The following is a 20,584-nucleotide window of genomic DNA, read 5'->3' as shown; positions in this document are numbered from 1 at the left end:
TGCTGACACACAGCACATCACATCACATCACCACGGAGCTGACCTGAGGAGATGTGGGAAGGCAATCAGCAAGCCATTCTGCCATCCCTGAGCCCCCTGCTGAGCCAGCAAGGGGCAAAATTGGCTCTCTACCTGTGCCTCTACCCATGAGGCTCCAGCAGGAAGTCTGCTATGCAACGTGCCAGGAACCCAGACCCATCTCAGAGGACAATGACCCCTTTGCTCAGGTGTTGGTTATGCACCACTGTGTGCTGCTGGAGCCAAAAAATCTGTCCAGCAAGGACACATGGCACACTGCAAAAAGTTCTCCTCTGACTGCTGCTGAAATATTCTGTTTTCACCCTCCACCATCTTCTCATGCTGATTTGGGTTGGCAAAAGAAGGGCCCTGTGAAAGCTGGATGATAAATAACCAGGGCAACACCTGCTTACAGGAACTCGCCCTTAGTTTACACAGCAAGAGAAAGGGACAAAAAAAAAAAAAAAAAAGAAGCAAAAGAAAAGGTGATCTTAATACAGATATAGGATGTTGTCTCCTCCCAAATTCCATCTGAAGCCTGTCATTTGTCACCATTTCCATCATTTGTCACCATTCCCTACTGTGCCAGGACATAGGGTGGGTGAGAAGAACCAGTATGGTCAAGTTCTCTGACCAAATTATATCTGTTGTGTGCAAACTGCAGTGAGCGAGTTTGACAAGAGGAGTTTATTCCCAGTACTCATGCATTTACTGACTGTTATGACTGACCATGCAGGAGGCCAGAAACAGGTGTGGATCTTTCAGAGTAGCAGCTTAGGCAGATGTACCCCATAGACTCTGCATATCAGCTTGTCCATCTTCAAAGGGAACCCAATGCTGGGCACCTTACAGAAGGTTGCTACAAGAGGCTAAAGAGCCCTGGGATATGATCACAAGAGACGCAATTCCTTCAGGCAAGAAGATACAAGCAAAGCAGTCGCTGATATAACAGTTTCTCAAATAAAATTGAGCAGAGATGACAAAAGGCAATGGAGCTGACTGTGTGACTAAGTTTAAAAAGCAGACATATCCATATGCATATACTCTTACATATATTCTCATTGCAGTTCTGTATGTGAAGTGCTAAGTGACAGAGAACCACCAGTTTTGAAGAACTGTGGGACAACACTGATGTGTGCTGAACTCTAAGTTATTTTAAACTTTGCTGTAATAAATCCGTGGCAAATGGGAAAACTGTATTACCTCTAGCAGGGTGTCCATGTGAGAAATGCCTACAAACTTATCAATGAGATAGAAGGCATCATCTGCAAAACTCACTGCATGGGATTTGGACTGGATTTATTTCACACAACAGATCAAGATAGTTAATGATAAAGATGCAATTTCAGGGAGGAAAACCTGGTTCTTGTGTCATCCATTTAAACAGGAGATATAAAATACATCTGTACTAAGTTAGAACAGTGTAGTGAGATTTCCCTCAATACAAAAAGTAAATGAAGACAAAAATGAAAAAAATGGAAATAGTTTATTTGCTGCATGAGGAAACTTCTTGTAAATTACATATAAAGAAACTTGTTATGCTGTAGTATATAATTTCCAATATTCCACAAAGATAATTGTAATAAATATACAAACCAAACCAAAGTAGAAGACTAAATCCATCAGGCAACCTACAAAATGGTTCATCAAGTTTTATACTTGCAGCATTAGCATGCTTAAAATTTTGTTCTTTTTGAAGTGATGCAGCAAAATTTTTTTCACATTTCTTTGGAGCATTTTCAAAGCTGTCTAACTATAAAATACTGTTCAAAAGTAGACGGCATTAGTTAAACCACTCAAGAAAAGTAACACCAAGGTCTAACTGATGCAAAGGTGGTGTTTTTATTTTTGTTTTTAAAATCCATTTAGCTTTGCCAGAGTTAGGAATTATCTAAGTGCACTATGAGTTCAGTCAGCCTGAGGCACTGCTGACTCCTGTCATATTATGACTCTATATAAACTTCATAGATTATATAGCTCTGAAAGATTTCTCTATTAATAGAGACATATCCCCATAGAATAAAAAAAACACAATACCATATTGAAGCCGCAAGCTTGTTAAAATGGTTGTACCCTCAAGTGCAGTGTGTGCTTAGAACATTTTTTCATAGTTTCATTCTATTCCACATCAGGCATTTTTATTTGACTTTAAATGTAGAAGTGCTGATAAAGGTTGTATTGATGCCCGTAGCCTCTAGAAACAACATACAGAATTTTTTGACACCTCCTGCTGTTGTCTACCTATAATTTCTAAATTTTTTTGGAACAGCAGGCTGAATTTTACACTTAACTGCTCTGGACCACACTGACAGACAGGCCTATTATTCCATACAAATTTCTTACAAACTGAAAACACTTCACTATGCTTCACTATTACTGAGTACTTGGGGGTATAAAAAGAAACTCTCTAAGACACAATTACCTAAAAATATTTGTTAATAAGCTTAATGCAAATATTATGTAGAAAAAATGGTTTCATTACAAAAAAATTCATTAGAGGGCCAGTAAAAATATACCGCAGAGAAGATCTTTAAAAAGTGAGGTTAGGAAGTATGAGGCATTGACATTCACTGTAAACATCCTGTGTTCACTAGAATCCCTTGTCTAAAAGTATATGACCTGGTTTTGTTCCTGAGCTTCATGGCCAACACTTGCATAGACAGCTAAACCTATCATAAAGAGCTGTTTACAGAGACAGTTCTGTTTGTATGTAACTTCAATAAACTAATGCTTTTACCTTTTGAAATAGTTTCATTCCACTACCAGGTAGTTAAGGAAACTATGAAGTATGGTGTGGGTTTTGTGTACTCAGTGCATTGGGTGAATTGGGGCAGCTACGTTTTAGTGTGTTAATCTTAAATAACATTACACCAGGAAGTGTAGCTGTTCCATGTTCTGGCTCAGCATAAATATCTACTCCTGCTTGCTGCTGTAAGGTTCACTTCTGCTCTGCTGAAGACTAAATATGGCAAAATGTCAGCAACCTGAGTGCTGCAGCATCAAACACACCCAGTAACGAGATGCAGCTTATAATCGGTACAGAACACCTCACAGAGAATTTCATCTTTACCCAGGCAACACCAGTGCTTTCCTCCAGGTTAACCTGCTGCTATTGGAGGAAGCTGGAAAAGTACTCACAGGGTAAACATGACATGGAGTGGCCTATGTAAGAAATCTGAAGAACATACTTGCATTTTGGGTATGAAAAGCAGGCATGTGTTTAGCTACTGCACATGGAAATGCACATGGAAGTGGTACAGACAGACAAATATATCCCCCTCACAAACAGCACAGTAACACAAAAGCAGCAAATTGCCAATTTGAAATCTTATGTTAAGGCAAATCTAGATAAAAGAACCATAACAGGATTAATAAAAATAGGGAGTTTTCCTTGGCTTTTTTGTTTACTTTTTCTGTGATTGGCTTTTACACATTGATAAAATTTGTTTAAGCACTTTCTGGACATCTTCATCCATCTGACCCTAGACGAAGGAAGAGAGAAAAAAAATATTAAATCAATGCAGATTTAATATTTAAGAACATCTACGAACTATTTTTCAGGTATAGTAATTCGATCAATATCCCAAGTGGAAGCAGTGTTAAATTTGTTCTTGAACTGTCATACCTTATGGGAGGGATGTCTTAGTGAAAACATGCAAAATTCTTACTAGATCTGCAGAAGAAACATCTTCAGTTAAAATACTACCACTGAGTGACTGACAACATGCAACCATACCTGCACAGCATAGAGAAGGTGCATCCTGTAAACTGAGACAATTTCCTGGTGTTGTTTCTTTGTTTCCTAGAAAACAATTAAGCAGAAAGGCACAGAGCATTCAGAACTATTGAACTCAGAACTCCCCAGGCAGATTCTCACTGAGGAAAATTCAAACCAAAGTCTTATGTAATGCATTGAAAAACAGTTCAGACAGTGTTGTGTCACCAGGAACTCTAAATTTGCTTGGAAGCATGTCCAGGAAAATGCTGTAGTTCTACCTACCCCAGTAAAACAGCTGTGATATAATCAGTTTTAAGAAGTGCTGAGCTGCTAAGGTGTGGAATGAGCACAGACTGTATTTCCAAGCTTATCAGCAACAAGAATTGAAGAAAGACAACAGTACTCTGACAAATCAACTCTCAACTGCAACTCAGCTCCTCCCTGAAGGCAGTGCCCCTGATGCCTTAGGATTTTAGCTTTTATATAGTTCAAATCCTGAACTGCTTTAGGGTATAGCTCTAAAACTCCATAGCCTGTCAGCTACTCTTCTCCTGTTTTATTCAAACAAAACAATTCCCTTCTAGGCCTGCAGCTCAAGGACACCCTACTGCCTCAGGTCCTGAAAAATACAAACAAAAATGAATTGGGGGGAGAGGCAAACTGGGGGAATATTACTTCATTATCTGAAGCTGTAATTGGAGTATTAATCCCTAGTATGTAAATGGACCAAACTTATAACTGTCTGTAAAAAACTCATTACTGTCTTCCATCTTGCTTATAGCCCCTCTGGGGAGGTTTTGTCTGCCCTTAATGTACCTGAAGGCCCTTCATTAAATATATCTGCTTTTATATTAAATATATCTGCTTTTATTCTCTTAATTCTCTCTGGCCTCTGTTTTTAGGTGAGCATGAAAAGGCATCAACCCCTCTGTTAGAGCTGATGCCTACCCAAGTGAAAGGAGGTGTTTACGAAGGCCTTACCCTGTGGAACCCTGACTGAATGAAAGTCACCCAATCCTTTTCAATGACTACAGACTACCACACCTCAGAAGCCACCTTTCCAAAGACACATGAAGCTGTTAGGAAAGCCAACCTACAGGAATGAAAGAGTGTTTCTGTCCTGTTTTAAAAGCTACCTGCTTTCCCAATGTGCTGTACGCCTTTGCACTTCACACTACTTTGCTGATCCTAATTAGTGGGAGATGAAGGGTCCTTTCAGACATGGAGGACAGGAATAAGACAGTCTGGGCCTTCACACTGACAGGATGCTCTGCCTATTATTTCTCTCGCCTGCAATGGAATTTTTCTGGCATTCTGAGCCCTCTTTTTTTCTGCTGGGAAAGGTAAGAAGCAGACACCACTTAGCAAGTCAGTCTGGGAATTCTCCTTTCAGAGGCACTCCAGAGCCCTCAGCAAAGGCCTCCAGTGGACAATACCTTCTTTTCACCCTCAACAGTGGATAATGTTCTCCTCTGGGCAGGCAAGCTCTAGAAAATGTCAATTATGACTCAACCCAGCTTACAAGACTGGACCTTTCATGCACAAACAACAAAATTTAAAAAAAAAAGACCTGTAAGGCATTCAGAATTTCAGAGAATAAACTATGCTCCCCATAAAAAGATGCATTTGCTTGACTTGAAACCTCATACTTTCTTCCAAAACGCTTAAAACCCCAAAACAACGTCAGCTGATGAATGTTCTTGAAAATCCTCTGCACTGATCATACTTTTCCACAAATTAAGGCCTGAGCAGCAGGTTTGGTTGCTCCATTTTACTATAAAACATCTGTTTCTCAACTGGTCTGAGAAAAATATGTGGAAAACCAGCTTTCCTTAGTTATGCTCTTTCTAAAGTGCTATTCATTACTTGCAAATTCCTACATGTTTCAGAGAAACAGAAATTACAGATTTTTTGGATGAAGATTCTTTTCCATGTACTCACTGTCTGTACTCTCTTTTAAATAAGGCAGAGTGAAGAATAGTACATGTTTCTTTGGAGAACTGGGATAATGTTATGTTTACAAATTGTCACACTTACAGTCAGTTGGTTTTGCAACTGCTTCACTTGTTGCTGTAACACCTCCAGCTGCTGGCTTTGTCTTTTGGGGGCACTGGTTGAATAGGAGAGCTGAGAAAGACTGTTCAATGCTTCTTTTAATTTGCTAATTTCCTTGGACATTTCATTGATCTAGGGAGGCAAAACACAGGTTTTCCTTAAAAGATGCTATGCATACTGTATTCCTGTGTGTCTTATCTTTGAGTTATTTGTGACTTAAATCTAAGAAGTGGGGAAAACCAAATTATAAATAAACTCTATGGACAAACAGAGATGTCATGTAAGCAAAGGGTTACAATGCTCCTCTATTCCCCATCCTAGTCCAATCTATTCAAACTGCACTCCTTGTTCTGAACATCAGCAATATTTAATAAGAAGGGCTGCATTTACCACCTTTACAAATTTTTCTGCTGAACGAAACACAGGCCAGCTATTCACAGCTACCAAAAAGCCTAGCTTTTTATGAAGGAATTTGTAGTGACAGCTTTAGTAGCTGCAGAGGAATATTAGTCAAATTATGCTATGGTTGAGATGATGTAGTAATATTCTAAGAGTGAATTTTTGCTCCTTCCTAATATTTTGTTTATTTGTCTCCTCTGGAATACTTTCCTTCTGTAAATCTCACTTCTTTGACTTCAGCTGCCTGAATAGTGCGAACCCAACCAAAGCATAACTTAGAAGAGGTAAATCAAAAGATCGTGTATATCTCCACAGGGGAGGGAAACCAACTGCAAAGCCAAATATAGAGAAAACTCCTTTGCCTTTGACACCTGTATTTTCAGAGGGGGAAATGCACTCATAAGGTACTGGAACCAAAGTTGTCTGTTAGGGAACTGGTGCCCTAGTAAACACACTTTGCACTCTGAACTCACATTACCCCTCCACTGTACTGAGTCACTGACCTTTTTGTCTTTATCTTCTTCTAGTTTTGATGAATTTTTCATTTCAGTAAGAGCTTCTTGAACTTGGTGGTACTTGTGCTGAAGATCAGTCACTTCCCGTTCCTTTGCTTCAAGCAGAGTATGCATACCTTCTTTCGTTTCTTTCAAGTGCAAAATTTCATTTCTCAGTTTCATGGCATCTAAGGATATATTTTCCTTCTCTCGGATTACATCCTTCAGTTTGGATGACAAAGCACTAACTTCACCCTCTAGTGAGGACTGGAGCTTTTCATATGTGGCTTTGGGTACCATGGCTTCATTAATTGCAGCTTTTTCTTCCAGTAATGCCTTTTCCAAGTTTCTTAGTTCACTTTCCTTGTTGCTAAGCAGTCGTTTGAGCTCATTTATTTCTTCCTCCATCTCCTTTATGGTATTTCTGAGTGCATTGATTACCTGACGGTGTTCAGTAATTGGCAAAGAGTTTTGCTTCTGAATGTCTAACAGTTGTTTGAGTTCTTCTGATTCATCTAATACTTTTGTGTACTGGGATTTCATTTCTGATAACTCATTTTCTGCTTTATATTTCAAAGAATTTGTTACCTCCATCAGTTTCTCATGTTCATCTCTAGGAATGTAGTCTAAAGCTATATCATCTAGAGTTTTTTTCTTCCTATAGTCTTCAAGCTCTGTTTGTGCTTCCTTGTACAACTGAGACAATTCACTAAGTTGCCTGTTGAGCTCATCTATAGTTCTGTGCATCACATCCTTCCTTTCTCCAGCTTCAGCACTAGATTCCAACTGCATCTGATTTGTCAGCTTGTCCTGTAGCCTTTTAATTTCCTCCTGCCCTTCCTTGTACCTCTCAATCAGCAATGCTTTCTCTTGATTAATGTTATCAATAACTGAACAATATGAATTCTTCATTTCCTCACACTCTTCCACAGACAATTTGCCTGCCACCTTCTGCTCTCTGTCTTCAAACTTTTTCTGTAGCTCTCTCACTTTTTCTTTCTGTCTTTCGCTTTCCTCCAATGCTTTCTTCAATTCTTGCTTAAGTGCTTCAACTTCTCCATATGTAACCTTCAACATACTCAGATCAGAACCAGTTTCTTCACTTTCAGAGGAAACAAGAACTGGCTTCTTTTGCCTTTGTACATTCAAAATCTCTTTTGCAGCTTCCTCATGTCTGTTTTGAGTTTCTTTGAATTTCAAATTAAGATCAGAACAATTTTCTGAAATGTCTGGGCTATTTAAATGATCTGTTTCTGGGACTCTAGGCTGGACTTGAGTTTCCACATGCTTTCTTTTTGCTTCAGAATTCTCTAATTTTCTCTGCATATCCTTTAAGTCTTCCTGAAGGTACTTCATTTTTACTTCTCTGGGGCTTGTCAACTTTTCTTGAATTTGAGTGGCATTTAATGTAGGCTTCAGCTCCTGCAACAAGAACTCATTTTGTCTCTCTGCTGTTTGCTCAAACTGTGTTTGGGATGAATAAGATTCTACAGTTGAATCCCCTTCTTTAGATGTTCTTTCCTGTCCAAAAAAACCCACCAACAATTGCACAATAAAACCAAATAGATGATTCTAATTTTTTTAGAATAGAGTAAGCAAGGAAGTATTGCCACATACTATAGAGAGAGATGATGAAAGAACCATGGAAGAAAGTTCTAGAAAAGTTCAAAACTCAGCTGTTCCCATTTAGTCATCTACAGTGAGAGAAGGCAGTAAGTGCCACGCTCCTCTGAAAGTCTGGGCTGAGCTCCATAAGCTAATAATCAAAGCTATGCAAATTAAAATTCTTCTAGCACAACTGTTAACAACATATTTTAGAATGTAGTTATCATGATAAACAAAGTTATTCGGTAATTTATGGGAAAAGTGAGAAGATCAAAACACTGATTTAATCCTTTGAGGCAGAGTGTTTGCATGATCTTACCCACAAGCTCATTAAAAGATCTTCACAGTACAACTCTTTAAAACAGTAAGCAGCTCTTTGTTCTGCCTAGCAGATTAAGAGACCATCAGAACAGCACCAAAATATGTCACCTGTAATTTGTCCTGCAGTTCCTTATTGTGCAATGTCAGAGAGGCAATTTTTGCTTGCATCAACAGAAGTAGATCTTGTTGGTCAGCTTCAGAACTCACATCCAGTAAACTATCAGCACCTTCAGAGGAAAAAGAAAAGATTCAAAAGGTTTCAAAAAGCTGAAATGCTATTTAGATAGCTATTCCAACATTTAAACAGCTTAGTCCCATGACCACTAAATGCAGTGAGCAAGCAAACTATTCCTACCAGCTCCCCAAGAATGTGTTAGGTTAACACAATAGAAGCAGAATGTTTTGGAGGAGAGCTGGTTGTGGAGTGACAAAATGTCACTTTCAATACTGAAGTGTGTCTCATGTTCTAAGTAGAAAGGGACAGAGGTTTTCAGCTTTTCATGCCACATAAAACACCTTACGAGACAAGGATTAATTGTATACCTGTTGTGCTGTCACTCAGTCTGTCTTTATTATCCCTGTGCAAAGAGCTGAATTCTTCCTGTTAAGACATCAAAAGAAAACATTTTTGCAGAAAGCACATATAAAGTTGGACAGTTCAGCAAAAAGAACTACAGACAGTACAAATTCTGCTGGATAAAGCCTGTCCACATGGATGTCTTTTATTTCTGAGGTCTTGTTTAATTGTAGCATGTGTCCAGTATTTCAAAGTGTGCTAAAGCCATTCAAGTTCCACTGCCCAATTCCCATTAAATACTAATGAAACACAGGCAATTATCTTGTAAATAGTTTGGAAGACTGCAAACCCTGTGATAAGTAGTAGCAACATACTGACATGTGTTTAAAAAAATCTTCAGCATCACAAGATAAACATCACACAGAACATACTCAACCCTTTCACTGACATCTTTTGGTAAAATGGTCTCTTTTTGCACTGCCCAATTCCATGCACTTTGCTGATACTAGAAATTGAACTCTTGGAACATGAATACTTCCATAATAATACTTCTAAACACTAACTAACCTATGACTATTTATATGTACATATTTGTCACACATTAAAGTAATCTTTACATTTGTTTTATGAATGCATTGAAATATATTTGGATTAATTTTTGTTCCTAAAGTTCAGCTAATTAAGTCACAGGAGACTCTGCAGTCATCAAAATAGAACATCAAGCAAAACAGATTCTGTACTTTCCTTCCCTAAGCTCGTAAGTATGGAACACTGATACCTTGCACACTTGATCAGCAAAGAAAGCCTGCCCTTTTCCAGTCATGGGAGTTGAAGTTGATGAATATGGAGAGGACAAATCATTAACCTGTAAAAAATGTTATATAAATAGGTATGCATACATGCTTGCACATACATACCTCCCTAACATGTGCCCATATAGATATACAGATATATATACATATATATAAGCATAGATGTGTGTATCTATATATCTCTCTATATATATATATACACACACATATACATATATATATATATATATGCATACACATGCATTAAAGAATACTTTCTCCTGCACTAATATAAGTCACAATTCTAGATTACTTTCAGAGAACAGACCTAATTATTTAGTGCCCTTCTGAATCAGTATTACATAAGGAGTGTAGCTGTTACACAGGTTACATTCTGGTTTAAGATTAAACCTAATTATTAAATAGACTTATATAGTATCAAAATGCAGTTAAGTATTTTATTTTGATATGCATATATGCCCGTAATAATATGTATCCATATATATATATATATATGTATAACTAAAATATACAGAACTTATAATTTACTTATTGAAATCAGCAAAAAGGAAAACTTCAACTTTAGTTGGAAGAAACAATTGTACAATAAAATCTGTACAGTTGTATCTTTGACTATGCTGTATTTTAAGCAATTTTGCTTAGTTAATCTAAGCAACATGTGCTTTCATGGTGTCATCCTAATTTCAGGAAAAACACTCATGGTAAGACAGGCATATAAATATAAAGTGAAAGAGAAAATCCTGCCCACATAACTCTAATAATGTTCAAAAAGCTTTATATCCCCTAAAAGCATCTCAAAATCAGTCTTTTCTTTACCTGAATGGGACTGATAGGAGGAGGTGGGGCTTTGCGTTTTTTTGGAGTTCCACTTCTTTCTGAACTTAATTTAGAGCCTTGATCATGCTGAAAGTTTCACCAGCCAGAAAAGGTAGGTTTGTTAGTTTGGTTAGTAAAGTCTGAGCAAGTTGTTTTATTAAAAAAAAAAAAAATCCCACATTAACATCAACTTTAGCAGCTCATGCAGTGCCTTTTTTCCCCTGGGTAAAGACCACATCTCTACTAACACAAAGATATTAAACATGCCTGACAATAAGAATCTGCTCCCTTGTAAACCATGCTTCAGTGGAAACAAACAAGATTTAGTAAAAAAGCAGAAGCTGACAATAGGTTTAGCACCAGTGACCTTAAAACACTTCATTCACACACAGCCCAGTCATGCCATTCTTCACAGCTACCATCTTTCCTCTCCACCAGCTTCTGCCTGAACCCCCCAAAAAACCCACCTCTGCACTCAGAGAAGGAATGACCAATGCATTGCACCCTTGTCTACTTCCCAGCCACCAGCACAAGGTCTACTTGTACTCCAAGATAAGACACTAAATAAAAAATTTAAGAAACTAATTTAATCACCTAAATCTGCCATGATTCTCACAGGAAGGGGTCTCCAGCAAAACCAGGGATAACCTCTGATTTTACGTTTTAGATAGAGAGAATTTCTCTAGATCCTCTTTTCTGCATTTTAAAGAGCCAAGCTCCTGCACTACACATGAGGAAAGCAGGAATCATCCCAGCACACATGCACATACACACTCGCCCTCCTTTCCTCCCCTCATCAAGGGTGCTGGCTGCTATTACACAGAGAAGCCAAGTCTAAAAGTAGTGTTCCTGAAACACATTTCTTACCTAAGCAAGAAAAACGTTTTACATTATATAGTAGTCATGGCAACCCATCTCACAATGACACTTACTAGTGCTTCCATTACTGTTTTTTGTTATGTTACAAGTCTAGAGAGTCAGGGTATTTTCAAAACCAAAAGGACAAATACCTGCTTCGCTTTTGTTGGAGACTTTGCCTCTGTGGAGCAGAAAAGAAGTGGAATAAAGAGAAGTTATTAAAGGAAGAGTTACTTTCCATTCTTAACCCACCTCTCTGCTCTGCTTCCCACACCATAGATAAATGGTTTGGTTTTTGAATTCCTGTCTGAAACCTGAAAAATACAATTTGCAAATTCCATTTCAATCACATTCTTTCTCTGCTACTGTCTGGTTTCATTTTGAGAAAAATTCTGAAGAATCATGACAATTCTTATTCTGGTCTTGCACTATTCTTATGCATTAAGCTTCCTACTTTAGAAATCCATTGTAGTTTGACCATAAAATGCTCTGCCTGCTTCAGTTCATTCTCCAACCCCTCTACTGAGGGGTTCTATGGATAAAAGAGAATCCATTCCAAACTGTATGCAAAATTTCACGATGCTGCTACATCAACTTGCCTTTCTCCAAAACACCTATTTTGGCCTGCTCAGGGTTTTATCCCATGCTAAATATTACCATCTATGGCAAAGAGTTTTTGGGAAGCCTCAGCCAGATTATCTTGAAAATGGCTTTTGCAACATTTCAGGCTACAATTTTAAGAAAATTTGTTCAGTGCTAAATCAAAAAGTGACAAACTGCAGGTCAGTCTCTCTCACATACCCACGTCCTGTGATATCTTTGATGACAGGAGATTCTGGATCCCTGTATTCTCAGAGAGCTTGGCGTAATGCAGGGCATTCTGTCCAAAGACATCTACTAAACTGACATCTGCACCTCTCCTGAGGAAAGCTTCCACCATGTTAAGGCTACTAGCTTCACAAGCCATCATCAAAGCAGTTCTGAACAAAAGGAAAAAAAAAAACAAACCAAAACAAAAACAGCAAGTGTCAAGGCATTCTCTTTAGCAGCTCATTTCTTCAGGGAAAAATATTGTGACTGTTATTGTGCAATAAGGTCCAAGATTCCATCAGCATGTTTATTGGTACATAAATGTGACTTCTTTTTCTCCTTACAAACAAACACTTGCTAGCTCTTCCTCCTCTTCCTCATACACTCCAGCTGCAAAGACAGGTCTACAAACATTTCTAAATACAGCTTCCTGAGGCTGAGAGGAGAGCCATAGATAGAAATGGCTGCAGGATAAGGTCAGACAAACAAACCTCACTGCTACACTTTGATTACAGTGGTGGTACAACATGAAAACCTTTATTTCATTCCTGCTGTCCTCCACATGTTGTGTTCGAGTCAAAACAGACAAAAGATTTCAATCAAAAAGACAATTAAATCTAAAAGATCTTCAGTGAGTCCAAGAGATGAGTTTGACCTCAAACCCTCTGTTACTGTCAGCCTAAAATAAAAGAAAAAAAGGAGTCCATGACAGCACAAACAATTCCCTTTCCAACAAAGGGCAGTTGCACAGAGACAGCTCCTAGAGTAAGCATGGCATACAGAAGGAATCTTTTACTAACAGGTTGTACCTGTTTTTCTCAGTTATTTGAAGGGGTCATAAGAGGCATACAGAATAATTACAAAGAAAACCTCACCTTTCAAGCATGCTCTAATACTGCCTTCCTGCTCAGGCATAGTTCTCCTTTCTCTGTATGAACACATGTCTAAGAAGTTGGCCAAGTTTACTGCCAAACACATTCCTCGGTGCACGTACAATGCTGAAAAATTACTACAGTGATAATATTTGCTAAGTATGAAGACAACAGTTTCACTAATGAATTAAACATACTCCCTGTAATGGGTGAGTCACTTGGAAAAGTGATGCTGTTGCAGTGCTGTGCTAAAAGTAGTGGTGAGTGATAACTTGGATAACACCTCCAGAGTCACAGGGATAGTTTTAGATTACCAAAATAATTCACTTAGTCTGGACATGATAGGAATCTGGAGATGCTATTTTCGAAGGTTATCCCTCTCTTCTCCCAGTGGTGTTTCTCCTGTTTCAGTAAAATCTTAACTACTTCTGTGAACATGAGATGCAGTAGTAGTCACTTGCCTCACCACAATTAAAGCAAGAAGTAAACCAGCACATTCTATGTTATAATGTTTTGTTGCTTCTACATAGAGCACTGCCTTTAAAAAATGCAAAAATTCTGTCCTATCTGTGACAGAAACTCCTTCATCCAATTAAAGCAGAAAGTCAATCCTGTCTGCTGACTAAACACTAGGAGAGTGAGGTGAAGGCAGAGGCTCCAAAGTGAGCAGCACCTCAGGTTCAAAGCACCAATGAGGCCATGAAAACTGACAGAAAACAATGGGGTTTTCTTCAGACAACTGGAAACAAAGAGCGCCCTAATGAACTTTGGACTGATAAAAAACAAGTTAGGGCCCAGTCTTACATTCGCAGGTGCTGCCAGAGAACAGAATCAGCATTGTGTCACTCAGAGTAATCAAAATTGCTATGAAGTGTAAGTGCCAAGTCTTGTCAGTATCCCACTTTACCTCCACAGTTTAACCAGCTGTTTATAAAACAGTCCATAACACTCTAAGATTCTTGATTTTTGTCAGTATCATCAAAACTAGTGCATTTTTCACTACAAGGATGTTGCTTTTTAAGAAGTTATCTGATACATGCACTACCTCTTAATGCAGAAGAAACTCTAATTGGCACCTTCTAGAAAAACAGCATCTCCACTATAGAGATTTACTGTATTTTTTTTCTTACTGCTGTGTCTGCATTATGGCAGAAAAGCAATCCTCCACAGATTTTTCTCACAAGTAGCAGTTTTAAGGATTTAAGTTGGAGGCATCAACTCATTCTAAGAAGAGAGCATCATTTTAAACTGGGATACTTAGAAAGTGATGTGTGGGTAAGTGCTATCAATCATATTCATATTAGGAATCATTTAAATGCTCTGGTAGCCCAAAGGAAATCTTACAGGCAGATTAGTTTTATAGCCACATAGTTTCTGCTTCATCTTTTTACTTCAGTCAGAATTCCGTAAGCCTTCTCAGCAATCAGGATATGCTGTCTAGTACAGAAAGCATTATTTCACCTAATATCAACTACTTTTGAGAAGAAATCTTCATTTGACAGTCAGCTTTGGTGAAGAATCAACATATTAACCTGCTGTACCTTCCATTTTTATCCCTCGTGTTGATGTCTGCTCCATGATCCAGAAGGTATTTGCAGACTTCTGTATGTCCATTTTGTACTGCAAGCAGCAGAGGTATGTTCCCATCCTAGAAATGCATATAAAGAAACTATGAATAGTATTCCATCCACTTACAAAAACACACTGAGATTTAAAGTGAGCTACAAATTTTACCTTTATATAGCAAAAATGAGGCGCTATTAGTACATTTTTCCTGTGTACCATAAACATAGCTGAGTGTGTTACAATTCCTTCCTTGTCTGTTGGGGATGATGCAAAACACAGGGAGAAGGAACTTGCTTTTGTACTCCCTTTGCTATTTGCTCAATGCTAAAACACAATTATTTTGAAACAACAAACTATCTTGCCATAGCTCCACAACAAAAATGGTAATTTTAACTAAGTGCTAGGCAAAAATACAACATTTCATAAAGTCATAGAATAACACAGTTGGAAGACACCTTTAGAAGTATCAGGGGTTTCTCCCACTTTTTTCTCATCCCAAGCTAGTCCAACTTCAAGTTTCAGCACATAGCTCAGAGACTTTTCCAGTCATGTTTTAAACACCTCCAAAGGTAAAGACACAGCTCTAGGTACCAGTTCCAGTGTTTGACCACATTAAAGGTGCAGTTATTTTTTTACTAGTAGCTAACTGGAATTTCCCAATTAGTCCACTACCCAAATTCTGACCATCGCTTATCATTTTGCCATGCACCTCTGAGGCTGGTCTCTCTTTTTCCTATACCCAGCCATGATGTAGCTCAGGACATTTTTAAGATACTCCTAAAGACTTAAGACTGAATAAATTTTTTATGCCTTTAAAATGTATCTGCTGAAATCTTAGATCAGATGTCTATGTTCATGAGATATATGTTTTTGCTAGAAAGATCAGATATAGACCAAAGCTGAAACCAAACAAGTTTGAGTGTCTTTGTCTAGTTTTGAGTGTCTTTTGACCTGTGCTTTACAGATCTCTTCCTTTTATCATTAGGTTTTCCATCAGGCAGTTGTATCATTCCCAAAACCAAACCTGGCTGGTTGTAGACTTTTCACAGTAGTGTCTCTGAGCCTTTGGCATATGTGAGGTATATTTGCTCCCCTCAGGCATATCATACTCTGATTGGGCTTTGTGAGCATTTTGCTGCCCTTGGCCACATACTGGGCCTTTTCCAAAGCCTCCTGGGGACAATGGAAACACTTTTAATTATGTTTTGAATGTGTAAGAATTGATTCTATCTACCTGTGCCAATGTCTCAACAATCAGCAAATCCTGCCACTACAGTATCAGATTGTGAAGTGCTTCCACACCTCTGCAATGGCAAGCTGCAAAAGGAACTTCCTCCAGCAGAGAAACCCTGAAGGTGTGAGCACAGCATTGCTTTGAGCTACTGCACGCGAGATGGAGCGTGGTAAGACATGGAATGAGGGTGATAAAAGCTCTGAAGTATCTGCACTACACACAGGAGAGGAAGTACGTACCAAATCTTTGATGTTAATGGGACATTTGTGCTCACACAGGAGTTGAACTGCCTGAAGACACCCACATGCAGCTAAAAGAAAATAAAATTAAATTTAAAAAAACAAGACAATTGTGAAAGTCCATTAAACCACAATTTCAAAATTTGTGTCCCACACTTCCACTTGCAATACTGCAGCATTACAGTGGGGTACAAAAAGAAATTCTAGGCTGATAAGCTAGGACTATCAAGCACAACAAAATAGTACAAACTTTCATCAAAGTTACCTGCATAATGTAAAGCTGTTTTCCCAGAATTGTCCGTGCTGTCGGCTGGACATTTACTCTGCATAATTCAATAAGGAAAAGGAAAAAAAGCATTTAGAGAAAGATAAAGAAAATTTAAAAATATGTTTTATATAGACAAGAGTGCTTAACATCTTTGCAAAAAGATTTATGTTCTGCTTCAGAGAAGAACACTGAAGGAAGGCACAGCTTCTCTCTCTATCAATCTGCTATTTCCTGTCTTCATACCAACTTATATTGAAGCCATAGGAAATCCTCATGGGTAAGAGAACTGTCCCTAAAAATGTAATAGTTTCAGAATAATTTAAGTCAGTAAATAAAAAAAGTAAATAAATAAATAAACAATGAATCAGTAAATAAAATCTCTCCTTTGCCTCAGGTTTTTTTTTTTTTTCTTTTTAACATTAGCATAAAAGCTAACGCAACCACATCCTAAGGCAATTTGTCCTGCATTATTTCATACAACCATGGCATGGTTTGGATTAGAAGAGACCTTGAAGATCATCTTGTTCCAACTCCCTGCCATGGGCAGGAAAACATTCCACTAGACCAGGTTGCTCAATGCCCCACCCAACGTGGCCTTGAACACTGCCAGGGATGCGGCATCCACAACTTCTCTGGTCAACCCATGCCAGTGCCTCACCACCCTCACAATAAAGAATTTCTTCCTAATATCAAATCTAAACCTACCCTCCTTCAGTTTAAGCTGTTGTCACCTGTCCTATCACAACATACTTATGTAAAAACTCCCTCTCTGGTTTTCTTGTGTGGCCCCTTTAGATACTGAAAAGCAGCTCTAAGGTTTCCTAGGAGCCTTTCTCTTTTCCAGGCTAAACATCACAGTGGTCTCAGCCTTTCCTCACAGCAGAGGTGCTCCATCCCTCTTGATGTTTTTAGTTTTAGCTTTCATATTATCCAGACTCTGTACTGCATTAGTACTTGAATCTGAACTTCATATAAAGTGTTAGCAAGTTCTCTTCAGTTTAGTTAGACAAAACAATCCTTTTCCAGCCTGAGAACCAAGGACACTGTTGCAGCTCCTGGCCCAACAAGTATAATCAACAGCAAATTGAAGAGAGCAATCTCTCTTGGAGAGAGGGATGATGGGACTTCATAACCTGAAGCTGTAATGGGACAATTAACCCCAATATGTAAATGGACCAGAACTTATAAAAGTGTGAAAACTTGTGACCCATCATCCATCTTTGGTGTAGCCTCAGCCAGGCTCCTGTACTGCCCAAGGTGTTTCCTTTGAAGGCCTGTCTAATAAATACCTACTTTATTCCTTTAACACTGTCCAGCCTCTGTTCTAGGTAGCCTCTCAAGGCATCACTCTGATCACCTTCACGGCCCTGCTCTGTGCTGGCTCCAGGAGGTCCCCATCCCTCCCATCCAGAGCTGGATGCAGTGCTCCAGGTGGATCTCAGCAGAGCAGAGCAGAGGGGCAGAATCCCCTCCCTGCCCTGCTGCCCACGGGGCTCTGGATGCAGCCCAGGACACGTTTGACTCTCTGGGCTGATCCAGGGGCAGCGCCAGCACTTGACCTTGTTAAAGTTCATGAGGGCCCATTGACAAATGCAATAAGGGTTCATTAGCATTTTTAAAAATAACCACCAACAATCCAGTTGTATCTTGTTGTATTACAATTATCAGATGCTACTGATCAATCTGGAATTCAAAGCAATAAATAATAATGGTAAAATAATTCAAATCCTTATCAAGGCTTATTTTGGTATGGAAGATTTTTGTTTTAGTTACAACAAAGAGAGAGTATCATTGAAACCTAGGTTCATTTGGGGTTGGAAATAACCATCAGGATCATCAAATCCAACTATTAACCCAGTATTGCCAAGTTCATCACTAAGACATATCTCACATCTACACATCTCTTAAATCCCTTCAGGTGAAGAAATTTTCCTAATATCCAACTTAAAGCTCCCTGGGGTGCAACTTGAGGCCATTTCCTCTTTTCTCGTTGTGATATAATCTACTCTAAGACTCCTTTTCTCCAGGCTAAACCCCACCAGCTCCCTCAGCTGCACCTCACGGGACTGGTTCTCTAAACCCTTCACAAGTTTCAAAGCTTTTCGTTGGACAGTTGTCTGTTTTTCTTTCTAGAAAACAAACATTATAACTTTTGACCTTTACATGCAGCACTGTCTCCAACATGCCTATGATTATCTGGGAAAACAGAATCACACAGACCGTTACATTCTATAACAAAAATCTCATTATTCTGCCTGTGTAAAATAATTATTCAGCCTGTTTTAGTTCAACAACAGTTAGACATTCCTTGCATACACACTTTGGTCCAGAAAAGATAATCCTAAGAGCATGAATTACTGGAGAATATCACCAACAGGTCAACAGGCATTTAGGAATATATTTATTAACCTGTATATTGAAATAAAAGTAGAAAAACATCAGGAAAAGCAGGCAAGTGGAAGGGCAGCAGCTCCTTGGTGTTAAGCGCGGCTAGTTCTGAGCCGCCGCTGCCTGCGATGCCAGCAGTGACGGCCTGATGGCGACGTGGATTGTGGCTGGGGATAACCCTTCCCGCCCGTTGAGCGGCGGGGCAGACAGCTTGCACGGGCTATGGAGGTGGGAGTCAGTGAAAGTGGACCCTGTGTTGTCAGACACTGACAGAGGTCAGTCACTGGACAGCTGGAGAGCCCTGAGGCAACCAGGGAAAAATAATCTGGAGATTGGGATATAGGATCCATTCTCTTTCTGCACCATCGTGTTCACGTGGGGCTGTTAATCATTATTTCATCTGTATTCTCAGTCTGTATTCACTATTTTATCTGAGACCTTCTGATAACTCCAAACTTAGAAAAATCTGTTCTGTTTCTCTGATCACCACCATGAAAACTTACCTGTATTTCTGAAATGGAGTTGAGATGGACAATGTCTTTGCTTACTAACACTCATCTTCAACACAATGAGACTCTTCTGTTCATCTTCACTTTTGTTTTTCTTATTTTCTCTCCCCATTCTTTCAAATCCCTTTCTAACCCCTCACTCTCCTTTACCTCATTTCATTGATGATTCAATTATTTCCATATTATTTTTGGGTCTAAACTACTTTGTTTTTCTCTCTTTATTACTTTAAATTTGAAAATGTTTCTATGGTGAACAGACAGAAAGCATTACAGTGGAACATTATCAGAATCCCCCCAGAAGTGAAAAACCTTTTCCCCTGTAATTCTTAATCCACCTAATTCCAAGTCATCCAACCACACAGACAAAACACAGGAAGTTAAACTGAAGATACAACCTACTTGAAACCCAACCAAGTTATGTCAGAGCAGCTGGACATGGAAAACTGTATTTGCAGACCACTCAGGGAAGATCCACTGTTTTCTATCATGCATTCACAGTGCCTGAAAGTTCCTTAAACTCTTTATGTTTAAAGACTTGATGTGCCTCTCTTGATGCCAAGGAGATAGAACAGTAAAGAAGTATGGTGCAGATTATTAGCATAAAATGAGTCTAATGGAACCAAATGAAAATTTTAAAAATCAAAATTAATTTAATTTTTTCTTTTACCTGAAGTAACCTCTTAACACAATCAGGGTGGCTGTTCTTTGCTGCAAGATGTAAAGCACTGTGCCCTGAAAGAATAAAAGCAAAGCAAATTAATTATTCAGCCATGCCAAAGCACAGGAATAAAAACCTTCCATGACAAAGGCAAAATCTTGAATTATCTGTCTCGTTCCTATCACGACACATAAAAAGTAAGGGTAGACAAAATAAAGAAAAAACTACGTCAAGCAGAATGTCCTTACTACCTTTTGTTCAGGCAAGTAACAGAATCATCTTAAAAGTCTTAATTCATATAAAGGAGTGACACACTGTGCCAGACTACACCTGGGCAGAAGCAAGTCTAAGATTGTACATTATGTCTTGTTTCTTAGAAAACAATTTTCCAGTATTACACAGCCTCCCCTGCACACAGACATCTGTC

The 20,584-nt window shown here is 38.7% G+C and overlaps 1 protein-coding gene across 4 annotated transcripts in view; it reads right to left on the bottom strand.

The window, feature by feature from the left end:
* Positions 1–1,482: 1,482 nt before the first annotated feature.
* The window catches only part of RAI14 (retinoic acid induced 14), an 85,618-nt gene continuing 66,516 nt past the window's right edge, over positions 1,483–20,584 (bottom strand). For 2 of the 4 annotated variants that reach the window (XM_068176674.1, XM_068176675.1), the window contains exons 5-18: positions 20,167–20,231; positions 16,600–16,657; positions 16,335–16,405; positions 14,837–14,943; positions 12,415–12,593; positions 11,866–11,927; positions 10,756–10,842; positions 9,906–9,992; positions 9,154–9,211; positions 8,719–8,837; positions 6,694–8,205; positions 5,774–5,923; positions 3,755–3,820; positions 1,483–3,500 (exon numbers count right to left, since the gene is read on the bottom strand). In XM_068176674.1, the coding sequence (XP_068032775.1) occupies positions 3,423–3,500; positions 3,755–3,820; positions 5,774–5,923; positions 6,694–8,205; positions 8,719–8,837; positions 9,154–9,211; positions 9,906–9,992; positions 10,756–10,842; positions 11,866–11,927; positions 12,415–12,593; positions 14,837–14,943; positions 16,335–16,405; positions 16,600–16,657; positions 20,167–20,231 (2,699 nt within the window). In that variant the 3' untranslated portion in view covers positions 1,483–3,422. Of the gene's footprint in view, positions 3,501–3,754; positions 3,821–5,773; positions 5,924–6,693; positions 8,206–8,718; positions 8,838–9,153; positions 9,212–9,905; positions 9,993–10,755; positions 10,843–11,765; positions 11,795–11,865; positions 11,928–12,414; positions 12,594–14,836; positions 14,944–16,334; positions 16,406–16,599; positions 16,658–20,166; positions 20,232–20,584 lie in introns of all 4 variants that reach the window. The other 2 variants (XM_068176676.1, XM_068176677.1) reach the window with 2 other exon arrangements.

The sequence above is a fragment of the Anomalospiza imberbis genome, chromosome Z, assembly GCF_031753505.1.
Source record: "Anomalospiza imberbis isolate Cuckoo-Finch-1a 21T00152 chromosome Z, ASM3175350v1, whole genome shotgun sequence".
Taxonomy (NCBI): domain Eukaryota; kingdom Metazoa; phylum Chordata; class Aves; order Passeriformes; family Viduidae; genus Anomalospiza; species Anomalospiza imberbis.
Note: the sequence above shows the minus strand (reverse complement) of the source record. Positions and strands in the feature narration are given on the sequence as shown.